The sequence below is a fragment of the Mobula hypostoma genome, chromosome 9 (assembly GCF_963921235.1).
Source record: "Mobula hypostoma chromosome 9, sMobHyp1.1, whole genome shotgun sequence".
NCBI lineage: Eukaryota > Metazoa > Chordata > Chondrichthyes > Myliobatiformes > Myliobatidae > Mobula > Mobula hypostoma.
Genome location: NC_086105.1, coordinates 120,655,035 through 120,668,305, shown reverse-complemented (window position 1 = coordinate 120,668,305; position 13,271 = coordinate 120,655,035). Strand labels below are relative to the sequence as shown.

At 39.5% G+C, this 13,271-nt stretch overlaps 1 protein-coding gene across 6 annotated transcripts in view; it reads left to right on the top strand.

Annotated features, from left to right (window-relative positions):
- carhsp1 (calcium regulated heat stable protein 1) overlaps nt 1-13,271 on the top strand; it is a 79,008-nt gene that overhangs the window by 51,718 nt on the left and 14,019 nt on the right. For 5 of the 6 annotated variants that reach the window (XM_063059017.1, XM_063059019.1, XM_063059018.1 and 2 more), the window contains exons 2-3: nt 6,227-6,444; nt 7,178-7,300. In XM_063059017.1, the coding sequence (XP_062915087.1) occupies nt 6,263-6,444; nt 7,178-7,300 (305 nt within the window). In that variant the 5' untranslated portion in view covers nt 6,227-6,262. Of the gene's footprint in view, nt 1-170; nt 252-6,226; nt 6,445-7,177; nt 7,301-13,271 lie in introns of all 6 variants that reach the window. The other variant, XM_063059023.1, reaches the window with a different exon arrangement.

Genomic DNA, 13,271 nt, shown 5'->3' with positions numbered 1-13,271 from the left:
TACTCTTTCAGGCTTTTCCGACACCTTAGAACTCATCTTGCTAACGGCTGCTCAATGCAACGTGTTAAAGTAATGCCATTCCGAATCCGGGGCAGAGCGGCTGCTCGGGGCGCGCGCTGCCTTTTATCGCACGCTGATTTTTTATCGCGCGCTGCCTTTCTTCCTAACAGTGAGGTTTCGTAAAGCGAACGTTCGAAAAGCGGGGGACACCTGTACTGCCTTATCAATTCATATTCTTCATTAAAATGAAGGTAAATATCATTGATTGTATTTTTAGCTAGTATGAACTCACCTGTAACCAGTTCCTTGTTGTTCAGTTTGAGTCTCCAGAACTCTAGTCAAATTCCCGAGTTGTGGTAAGAACTACTGTCAAAGGTATTGAGACTGTATTTTTAAAATGTGTGACATAATGGAGCCCTGTTGCTGGTAGTGAGGATCAAGCTGAAATTTCTTCATGGAATGAAGTTTTGTATCAGCCACAAACGAAAATGGTTGAGGATTTTGAAGGCTATAATGCTGTCACCCCTAGGCTTCAGAAATTAGTGGCATGTTTTGGGCTCAACCATTTTAAGTATTAATTACCTAATCACCAGCTCAGAAGTGGAGGTGTTTGGTGTTGTATCCAAATGCATGGAGTCATCATTTATGTTGATGTGGTTGGCAAGTGGTAATTCACATCTGAATCACCCAAGTGTCAGAAAGGGCTCAGTCAGGATTAAAATGGAATCTGAAATAAAAACACAAAATGCTGGAAATGTTCAGTAGGCTGGGCAGCATCGGTGAAAAGAGAAACACACTTGACATGTAGTTGAATCCCTTGCACTCAAATGGATGACAACAGTTTCCAACAGTTCTTAAGCTCTGGACACTTAAGAATAAAACACCTTTCTTAATTGGTATCATTTTAAACATTCATTGCCAGCACCATGGGGTATTGCGATTGTAACATGATCTTTAGTTGTATACCAGCAACTTATCATAGTGTCTTTAAAGAATCTCTCTGATCAGTTGTCTTCCATTGTGTAAAAGCAAACATTTAGGAATAGAAATGTTTTCTGTCCATGTAATCACCAGCCTAATGTAATATGGGAATATCCCTGTTCTTTCAATGTTATAAGATCAAAATCTAAGCTCCTTTGCACCTGCTGTTCTTTTGGTCCTTAGAGCAGTGATTTGAAAAGAGAACTTGCTACTTGAGGTCCATTTGAGGTTAGCAGTTGCTATGAAAGAATTTTTTAAAACTATAATGCCAATTGCATCTAAGCTGTTGTATGTGATTGCAAATATATTGGACACAAGAAAGACTGCAGGTGTGGGAATCTGGAATGAAATGTGAGTCCTGAAGAAAGTTCTTGACCAAAACTGTCAACTGTTCATTTCCCTCCAGAGATGCTGCTTGACCAGGAGAGTTCCTCCAGCATTTTCTGCATTGCTCATAAATATATTAGAAACTTCCATTAGGTCAGGTGATCTTTCCTGTGGCGAGAAATGGTGTTAACATTTTAGAATGCTGGAGATTCTGCAGATGCTGGAAATCTAGGGCAGCACCAACCAAATACTGGAGGAGCTAAGCTGGCAAGGCAGCATCGATGGAACTGAATAAACAGTTGATGCTGCAGGATGAGGTCCTGCCTAACATTTTAGATTATACATTAGATTCAACATTTACCAGATTATAGTTTCTCGAATTCCCTTCCTGAAACCACCTTGCTTTTCTTACCTTCTAATTAAATCTAATTTTTGGACCACACGTTTAGTGAGCTCTCCTATTCTCCTTTATTGGTTAATGCTTCTATGAAGCAGTTTGTGAATATTTTTTAGTCCTCATGGTACTACGTAATTGCAAGATATCATTGATGAAATTATATCCAATATGCTCTTACATTTCCTGTGTGCTGTTTTTGTAAAAAGAGTAATTTATGGTAATTGCAATTAATGCCAGAGTTTATTTCTCTTTATAATTGTCATAGGAAAAATGAAAAGCATCAAACAAGTGACCTTTTGTCAGCACGCTAGGATGGACTGGGTGAATCATGTGGTGAAACTGCTTCCACAGTGTTGTTAGTCAGCAAGCTCCTGGCTTTTGATTCTGTGATTACTGAGAAGCTGTGAATACATGTTGATGATCAGATAGTGACTTCAAAATGGCGATAGCATTTTTAGTTGAACATGGTCAATTGTTTGGGAAATGCTATCAAAATAATCTTAGTTCCAGCAGGATTCTGCAGATAGCACACAATCTAACCATGCAAATCTAGAGGAAGGTTAGTGAAATAGAGGGCAATGGAAGAAGCAAAGGATACTTTTAAGTGTGATCATTTGCTAAAGAAATTTGTGTTTAAAGCACTGGCATAATGAGGTCTTGTAGCTATAAGGGCTGTGATAACTAGACTTCAAAGAACTATATCCATTTCCTTTGGTGATAACTGTTTACAAGGTAGAAGGCAGTTTGTTTTATCAGTTCTCATTAGTGTCACATTAGGTACAATACTTCCTCCATGTTGAGGACAGGCATTCATTTTGTAAGTAGAGCTTTTTAATTTTTCATTTGACCAATGCTGTAATGAGTTCTATACCCAGGTGGCTAATGGAATCCGAAGTAAGTATTAGAGCTTTTCTAGAAACAAAAATATGCAGATCTGCCTGTAATTAGCTATGTGCTGGACTTGAGGACTAAGGTAGTTTTACACTCTGGGCAATGCCATGTGGTGGCTACAGTATTTGAAGCTGCTCGAAGAATCACTTTATCTGGGGGCACTGGTTTTCAGCCCTTGCTTTAACCCTTAGTTGCGTCTATTATGCTTGCATGGTATGAAGTGAAACTGGGCTTTTAAGTTTCAGTTTGAAAGTAAATTTTTATTAAAATTAACCTGGTTTTGCTGCAAGGAGTGTTACCTGTTACAATTCATTCCTTTCTATCTAGTTTAATTCCTTGATGATTTTCTCACTGCATGGACTGAAAGATTTGACAGCAAAGTATTAGCTGACACAGTTCGTTAGTGATGATTTGAGGGAGGTGCCACTTTTCAAAAAAGATGCTAACCAAATCTCTCTGATCAGAAACTCAAACATAAAGCTTGCTGGAAATCTGAAATAATAACAAATTACGCTGCACAATAACTCAGGGTGATCTGCATTTGCGGAGGAGCAAACTGAGTGAACCCCTCAGGGTGATGGCTTTTCATCAGAACTAGAACATTTCTTTTCTTTCTACCTCTTGCCGTTCTCTTTGATTTAAAACATGCTTGATCTCTAACTTTTTGCTGTCAACCGGAATTCTTAGTTTTTCTTTTGTCTGTAGATGTTAACCTAGCCGGAGGGGCTCTCCAGCAATCGCTGTTTGTACTTCTGTGTACATGTGCAGAGTCAAATGCCACAACTTGGTGCTAATTCTGGTGCTCTCATTCAACTGGAGCGGTGAAAGTGGATAAACTGGTTATTTTGCTTATTTCTTTGTGTATCTGAATTATTTATAAAATTATTTAGGATGGCCTGGATGTGTCAAGAATGCATTGTAATTAAAGAATTGTTCTTTGCGGATTTGCATGGTAAATTTATTTGTTTAGAGATACAGCATGGTAACAGGCCCTTCTGGCCCAGTGAGCCCAGGCTGCCCAGTTACTCCCATGTGACCAATTGACCTAGTAACCTGTACATCTTTGGAATATGGAAGCAAGCTGGAGGAAACCTGAACAGTCATGGGGAGAATGTACAAACTCCTTACAGGCACAGGAATTGAACCTGGTTTGCTGGTGCAGTAGATTGTTACGCAATCTGCTACACTGCCATGTTGCTCTAAACCTACACTGTCCAACTGCATTCTAAATAGTATTTTCGTATTAATGTTAGTCTTCTACTTTTGCTTCTAAGCATTAAAAATACTTACTGCATTTAAATTAAACTGATTTTTGCTTAAAATTTTTAGGCAAGCATCTTCAGACATTGGGGATTCAGCAATTTATTAAATTTCTGCTCATAAATTCATTTTCTATTGCGTTAATATGTGTGAATTGAAATAGATAGATAAATATACTTTATTGATCCCGAGGGATATTGGGTTTCATTAAAGCCACACCAACCAAGAATAGAGCATAAGTATAGCAGTACAGAAACCACAAACAATCAAACAACAAAATGCAAACTATGCCAGATGGAAAAAAGTCCAGGACCAGTCTATTGGCTCAGGGTGTCTGACCCTCCACGGGAGGAGCTGCAAGTTCGATGGCCACAGGCAGGAATGACCTCCCTTGCCGCCCAGTGTTGTATCTTGGTGGAATATGGCCAAAGTCCAACAGTAAAAAGTTCAATATCCGGTCTACAAACATGTTCCTCAATCGTAATATGACCCGGATTGCACCATCTGTTAACCAGAACAGTAAGCATCCAACTCCTTTACGCTTATGGCTCTCAGTGCACTTCCGGTCAGCCTGAACTGTCTGGAAGCCGTCCATGGAAAAGTTTTGATCGGGTATGTCCTCGTGCAGCCCCGTTCCAGTGAAACACAGAACACTGCGCTCCCGAAATGTTCTCTGATGCCTGACTAGTGCCGTGAACTTGTCCATTTTATTACCCACCGAACTCCTCTTCCCCATAAGTCTCTGTTGTCTTGACCCGGTCCTCTTTCCTCGACTTTGTGATCCCCCTCTGCATCCTCTGTGTGTTTTCCTCCAGATTTCAGCAGGGGTGTCCGCCGCTCCGCTCGCTAAACCAGCCGGCATAAGCGCAAGCAGCTGGTCCCTGGAATAAACAATGCGACCATGCTTCTGCCCCGCTAATGAGACGTGTCGGAATGTAACTATTTCCAGCGCTAAAAACCCAAATAAAACTCTCCCTACAAGCATGTTAGAAAGGGCAACACACATCAAAGTTGCTGGTGAACGCAGCAGGCCAGGCAGCATCTGTAGGAAGAGGTGCAGTCGACGTTTCAGGCTGAGACCCTTCGTCAGGACTCCTGACTATTGTCTGACTAGTCCTGACGAAGGGTCTCAGCCTGAAACGTCGACTGCACCTCTTCCTACAGATGCTGCCTGGCCTGCTGCGTTCACCAGCAACTTTGATGTGTGTTGCTTGAATTTCCAGCATCTGCAGAATTCCTGTTGTTTATGTTAGAGAGGGTGCAGCTTCGACGTGTTACCATGGAAAAAAAATACAAAAAATAACATAAGTTAAAAAGTAAGAATACTGATCGGAACGGCTGTAACAGGCTGCATGCACGACCGGTGCATGCGCACGAAATAAATACAATTCTAGTTAAATTGGGACCGGAACATTTTGGCTCAATTAAGCAGCTGTCCCAGTTAGTCGAAGTTTTATGGAAATAGGTATAAAAGAGACAAGCTGAGTAACCAATTATATATTTAAATGAAATACAGAACAAATTAGAACAATACCAATACTACTGCAGTACGATACAAATGTGTTAGTTCCTAATAGTTATCGATGGAGGAATTCATCCAGTGTACACTGCCGTGTGTAGTTTTGATTAACTGTAAATTAACAGATTCAGCGCAGACACCTAATGTAAATAATGAACTGCCTTCATACAATGCTTTTAACTATTGCATCTTCCAAATCTTCATTTTTCACGTTAAGATTCAAGATGATGTCAATACCTTCACATTCTTTGTAGTTTCTAACTTGTTGAAGTAGTAAAATTGTTTCACTTTCACTCCCAGCTGTTTCTGGCATTTCCTGAATGCTTGAAACTGCAGTGAGCAAAACAGTTCTGAATTGTCTTACTGTTTATTTCTTGTCAATTATGAGTGACAAAAATCACTGCTTTTGAACACAAACAAACGCAACTTACACAATTTAAGAGCTACTAACTCTCAACATGACGTTATGTCTTATGGCCCCATAAGTACACAGGACTGATGCTAGTTGGAAACTGTTCAGCAACAGTCTCATATCCCAATTAAGAGGCATGATGTCCTAAATAAACAAAGGGAACACAACTATTTTCTCGATTCGTTTCTGTTTTTTGAGAATTGTCCCAAATAAGTGGCTGCCAATGGCCCAATTAACTAGACTGCACTGTATTTGTTGACTTAATATGCAATTTGTTTGCAACTGACAGCACTTTTAAGGGAAAGTTTGAAATTGAATTGTTCATTTATTTAATGGAAAGAAGAGCTCCACCTGTATAATATGCCAGTGTATATTTTGTATGTGTAATAATTTTTTTAATGGATACTTCATTGCATTTCCTTCTGTTGACTTTTCTCAGCTTAACTTCTTGTAAGTGTTCGTTTTTTGTTTGGAAATGGCTTCTCAATCAACGTCATCAGAGTCTCCTGCATCTGCGCAGTCTGTATCAGTATCATTGTCATCAGAAGAACTTCACTTTCCCGACTGTAATAAGACAAGGGAGCGTTCTCCTTCACCGATGAGGGGTTTCCTCGTTCCCAGCCCTTTACCAACAAGGAGGACCAGAACTACATCTGCGTGAGTACAGAGTTTATCACTGTGAGATGAAATGTCTAATGGCTACGCTGAGTCTGCTGTTGCAATTTCCCACGGGCAGTACGTTCCATTTCACTTTAACCAAACTGAGCTGGGCTGTTGTTGTATAAAACTGAAAACCCTATTCCCAATTATACAGGCAACAGGTATAGCTGCGTTCCCTTTAAAGGATCTGGAATATAAACTTCCATACACTATTTGGATTTATTTTTGTATTGATGGGCCTTCTATATAATGAAAATCTGTATATATAAAAGAAATCCCGTCAATTTAAGCCTTTTGGGAATATTTTATTTTGATTGTTTTGGAACCTAAAACAGAAAGATTTGGAGACTTGCAGGAGGCGCAGAAGGAAATGGGGAATGAGTAATATGATGTTGTAAAGAAGCAACTTTAACCCTATGCCTAAGTAGTATTTTGATTTTTAAAAATTTAATATACAAAAGCTTCTATCATGCATGTTTTGGTCCATCTTGAAACTTCCTGCACACTTGTCTAAAGTCTATATTTGGGAATGGTTTTGTAATTAAATGTGAGCAAAGTGCAGTGATCCCTCTGCTGATTGTAGGTAAATGATAAAATGTGAATTTTCAGAGTAAGGTGTAATTGAACTGGAAAAAGCAACTGACGCAATTTCTCCTCTTACAAATGTGATTTTATCTTGTATTATGTAAAACTGATAAAGAACTAACTTGTTCCAAATATTCTATTGCAGAACCGTTCGGGCATCTGAAGGACCAGTTTTCAAAGGAACCTGTAAGTGCTTTTCCCGTTCAAAAGGTCATGGATTCATTGTCCCAGCAGATGGAGGGCCTGAGATCTTTGTTCACATCTCTGAGTAAGTTGGTAGGGTTACAAGCATGTTTATATGGGGTGATAAGACAAGGGCAATGTAAACAAATGCTATCAGAAATTTGCAAAAGCTGCATTCTTGCAAAATGTTCATGCATTGCTTTTCAATTACTGTTACCTAAACCTCTGTTAAACACTTAAATTGCTAAGCAGTATGTAAAGTGGGGCGGCTAGTAAAAAAATATGGATAACTTGGGGACAGGTTTCTGCTGTCTTAATCTTTTTTCCAAGATGGTCATGTGGATGGTTAAAGACTTTTAGTGAATGAAAAGTTCTTTACCAAGCATTGTTTGGCAGTGAGGCCACTTTATCTTTGTCAAATGTGGTTACTAAGTACAGAATCACTTAATCCACAAATGCCATTGCTTTTATTTATAACCTTGGTTACCCTGCAGTGACCAGCACACACTAACGCAGGGGCAAAAGGGAAGCAAGATTTAAAAAGTTAGTGAACCAGATTTAACGCTCGTACCATTGTAAACCATAACTGGATTTGCCTTTCTCCTTCCTTTTGGCGTCTTTTCAGCTTCTTTTGCACCCAAATTTACTTGAAGTTACTCTTTGAGATAGTTCACTGGCCAATTCATAGCACAACTAAGGGTCAGCCATAATAGTGAGTGTGTTATAACAGAGAGAATAGGAATGGCAAATATATTTTCCTGCTTATTTTGTTGTTGTTATTTGTGATACTAGCCTTATAAATTAAAATTAATTGATTTAAATTATTTACTGGAGTTTTAAATCTGCTAGCCACCATAACTGCATTTTGAATAGATTTCTCTATAAATGGTCTAAATCATAAAAATTGTCCAGCGTTGGTTCCTATTCCTTCTCATCCCATGAAAAACCCTCTATCACAGAACACTCATTCATCCACATGTTGACTGGTCTGATCAGTTTAATTCACTGCCAGTTTACACATGGTTTGGATAGTAATTCAGAAGGCCTCATACATAAAAGTTGCTAGTGAACGCAGCAGGCCAGGCAGCATCTCTAGGAAGAGGTACAGTCGACGTTTCAGGCCAAGACCCTTCGTCAGGACTAACTGAAGGAAGAGCTAGTAAGAGATTTGAAAGAGGGAGGGGAGGGGGAGATCCAAAATGATAGGAGAAGACAGGAGGGGGAGGGATGGAGCCAAGAGCTGGACAGTTGATTGGCAACTATATATCAGATGGGGAACGAGGGGGAGGTGCGGAAGTTAGAGAAGTCAATGTTCATGCCATTAGGTTGGAGGCTACTCAGACGGAATATAAAGTGTTGTTCCTCCAACCTGAGTGTGGCTTCATCTTTACAGTAGAGGAGGGTGTGCATAGACATATCAGAATGGGAATGGGATGTGGAATTAAAATGTGTGGCCACTGGGAGATCCTGCTTTCTCTGGCGGACTGAGAGTAGGTGTTCAGCGAAACAGTCTCCCAGTCTGCGTCGGGTCTCGCCAATATATAGAAGGCCACATCGGGAGCACCGGACGCAGTATATCACCCCAGCCGACTCACAGGTGAAGTGTCGCCTCACCCAGGTGACATATACATACACATATACATATATATACACACACACACACACACACACACACACACACACACACTGTTACGTACCCCGTAACTAGGTTGCCAAACCAGCAGAAATGGACCACTTAGTTGGAATCTGGATTACTGGAACTAAGGAAGTTTTATTAAAGAAATAAGTAACACAGTACCCTAATCGTGAGGCTATAAATGCAACAGGTTAGCAATGAATAAACACACATGTACACAGAACTAGGATAATAGGATCAATCAAGCTCTATCGCAGTCTAGGGGTAAAATGATCAGTCTCAAGTGACACAGAGTTCAGTTCAGTTTCAGTTCGCAGTAATCGCCGTCGTGCCATTGGGGAGAGAGAGAGAGAGCGAATGCTGATATTCAAATCGGATTCAACAGACCTTTGATATTCCTCGCAGTTAGCTTTCGGCGCGAGCGCTTTTTAATGTCTTCTGAGGTCACCGACTGTGACCCCTCCGTTCCGGATACGATCGTTCTTCCGCGGTGAACCTGGCACCCAGGCAAGGGTGGACACACACAACAGGTTCCCGCTGATCGTACCGTCTCACCCTGTGCGTCTATGGTTGGTTCCGCGACCAGCCCTCCAAAACTCTGCCCAACTTGTGGGGGCACACCGCACTTCCAGGGTCTCATGGTGTCATGGTGTGTCCCTTGCCTTAGCGAACCTGTTCCTTTTATTCCCCTGCTGGGGTATCGCCTGTCCATCAAACTTCAAACAGTTCAGGTTCAAAGCAACCGGTCTCTGACAATACTCGGAACTGTGTCTCCTTTTCGTTAATCCCTCTCGTCTCTCTCTTATTAGCATTTTGAATGTTTCCCCCATTTGTCTTTCGCTTATCTCTCTTATCGGCATCTTCTGATAACTTGGTCACAACACACACACACACACACACACACACACACACACACACAGACATATATATGCGTGTGTGTGTATATATAAATATATAAAATGTGTGTGTATTCTTTTTCTCTCTCTCCTTTTTCTCCCTCTGTCCCTCTCACTATATTCCTTACCCATCCTCTGGGCTTACCCCTCCCCCTTTCTTTCTGTGCGTTGCTTGAATTCCAGCATCTGCAGATTTCCTCGTGTTTGCGTTTTTAAATTCAGAAGGCCTACCTACTTTAAATTTATTTTCCATATTCTGGCAATTGCTCAGTTATGTACACGGATCATTCTGTGGGCCTCTTGCATTTCCATCACTCTTGAGCTGTATCTTGTAGCTCCATATCAGCGTCACGTTGATTCTCTTTGCTCTATGTATAATCCTGAGCACCAGTAGCATGGTTTGAGTTGTGCTTGCAAAATATTTTGCTCTTTGCCCTAAAGAAGCCAAGCAACTGTACCTCATAATAAATTTAAGTTTGTTGGCAAAACTCCTGAGTTCCTTGATGATCGCTCCCTTCTTCCTGGACCTGACCAATGGCACTGCCCTTAGTAATGGATGTCAAACTGAGAAACTGCAAATCTCTGCCTCTCTTTCTGGAAGGAATTGACTGTGCCTGGATGAAAGCTCTCGCCCTGCACTGAAGTGGCTGATGTTGACCTTATTCACTATATTCCTGCTCTTATTCCATGATTGGTTAAAAATATGCCCTTCTCTGAGAGAAACTGATTTGTACGGAAGCCTTGAAAATAAAGTGCCCTAAAACTACTGCAACACCACTTTACTAACTCTTGCAACTGAAAGTATCTATAGTAATCCCTAAATATAGAGACTTGAAATGTCATGCATCTCCAAGTAGTTTTCTTTGTATAATATTTGGGTTTCCAAGCAGCATTCATACTAGCCAAAATAGTTGCAGTCTACTTTTTTGCATCCGTTGGTGGTAATTTGTTTAAATGTTGGTTTTGATGCAGTCCACTGTGGCTTAAATTGTTAAAAGTTAAGAAAGCATAGCAATAAAGGGAGGCTTGAGTAGCGTACAGTCTCCATGTTTTAAAGTGGGCAGTTTTGTGGGGAATTGTATTTTGAGGAAAGATCTGGAGGCTTTGCAGAGGGTGCAGAAGGATGCTGCCTGGATGAGAGGGCATTGGCTATAAAGGGAGGTTGGATATACTTGGATTGTTTTCTCTGCAGCGTTGGCAGCTGAGGGAAGTTTATAAAATTGAGGGCACGTTTCGGATAGATGGTCATTTTTCCCAGGGTAGAAATTCCAAATATTAGAGGATGTAGCATTAAGGAAAGTTTAAAGGAGATGTACAGGACAAGTTACTTTCCACAGAGGCTGGTAAGTGCCTGAAAGGGTTGTGATATATGCAGGTGGAGTTTTGATGGTAATGTTTGAGGAGCTTTTAGATGCACTCATGAATATGCAAATAATAAAGGATATGGACAATATGCATGCAGAAGGGCACAGACATTGTAGATCAAAGGGCCTATTCCTTTATTTTACTCTTCTAAGATGTTATTCATTGTTGTCGAAAATGAATTTATTCATTAAACTACTATAAAATCAATAAAATAGTAATTCCTGCATTTGCTTGAGATTGCAGTACATTCTTTATTCTGCTATGTCCATTTCCATCATTCAGCTTGGCATTAAAACGTTGATCTTGTGTCTTTTACTCAGCTTGATTTGGGAAAGTAAATTTGGATTACTGTAGCCAATTCTTTGTTTTCTTAAACTTGATTTTTTTTTGTGTAAACCATTTGCTGGGTATACATCTGAGAACCAGGTTACCTTGTTTTGTGGAGCTCATTTGTAAGATGACCTGAAAATAATGTTTAAAAGTTGAATCATATTTTATGATTTATTTCTAAACTACTGTGGGGAATACTACTTGGGTGAAAGTCATTGTCCTAATTACAGTTAATTCTCCAAGGTTGTGTACTTGTTCAAACTGATTGCATTGTGAACCAGTGTTCCTTTTTGTTCTCATTGGAAAAATTCCTTTTATTTAATAATATCATGCAAACTGTCAAAATATTTATCTTCAAATAATTAGCTGCCATGTTGTATTTAAAACTGATGAACATTTTTAATTAATAGATTTAAACAATATTTTATTTGGTTTTCTCACTTGAGGTGGATAAATAGTTAGTGATTTTAATGACAACTGTTTGATAAAAATCTTGACCTTAAATGGTTCTGAAACTCTCCCAACTCAGACAGTTTAAAGAGTTTTCTTTTTAGCTTTCTGTCCTTGTGAACTGTAATTTTTTTTCGATGGCATGAATCTGATTTCAATCTAATCTTGCTATGGCTTTCAGGACCCATTTTGATGACTAATATAGCTACCATGGTTCCAGATATTTGGCAAGCTGCAATATAATTATCCCCTTATCTGACAGCTGATATTCTAGTAAGTTGTCTATGGGAAACGAGTCTGACAAGTTACAGGTGGATTTTCTACAGAGTGCAGCATCTTGTTGAAATTGGTGAAGAGATTAAATTCAGGGATTGTATTTTCTGTTGATTGTAAAACTGAATAAATAGGCATGGCTGAACTCTCAGGCTTTAAAACAGCAATCAGTAATTAATAATGAGCACTTTCATTTCACTGTAAATGAGTTGTACTCTGGTTTTGATATTGATGAAAACATGTCAAATCTGTCTATTACAATGACTGTTCAAACTTGTTTTTGGAAAAAAAAACACAACAGGTTGTGAGGCCTTTCCCAGAATGAATGGCAATGAAAATAGTTCAAAATTTTAGAGATCTATGAATTACTCAAGGGATACATTTCACAGTTAGTAGCAAAATTCCATTTTTTTTTTTGTTTTATTTATTGCTGGTGAATTTTGCCTTTCTATATACCCCTGGCTGTGGTGTTGGTGATCATAATTAAGCCAGGAATGTTTTATGTTTTGTAACTTCAGAACATTAAATTAATACAAAGAGACTCACAGGAGTCGCAAAATACGGGTGTAGTTCAAGTTTACTTTAAGTGAGGTGCGCACGTATACCCGGGTAGTGTGAAGACATATGCAATTAATGTCTTTTTACATATAACCCGTAATCAATTACTTAAAAGCTTAATCAACGAGTATATATAGAAGATTGCTCAAATATTACTGAAAGATTAAATACAAACACTCCTTCCTGCTTCGCTATAACTCCAAATCTATAGAGAATGCATCTCAACTATACACATAGTATATTATATCATACAGCTACTGTATACAGACATCCACAATAACCATTTAACCTACTAATGGTACTAACGGAGCTTCTAGAGGAAACCCACACCGTCATGGGGAGAATGTAAAAACTCCTTACTGGCAGTGGTGGGAATTGAACCCAGGTCGCCTGTACTGTAAAATGTCATGTTAACCACTATGCTAAAGTGCCACCCCATGCAGGAAGTGGTTCTGACAGCTCTGAACACCTTTCTTCTTTTTTCTCTCTGGATTTACTTCAATCCCTTTTTCTGTCTCATATTCCTTTTCTCTATCTCTTTCTCCCTT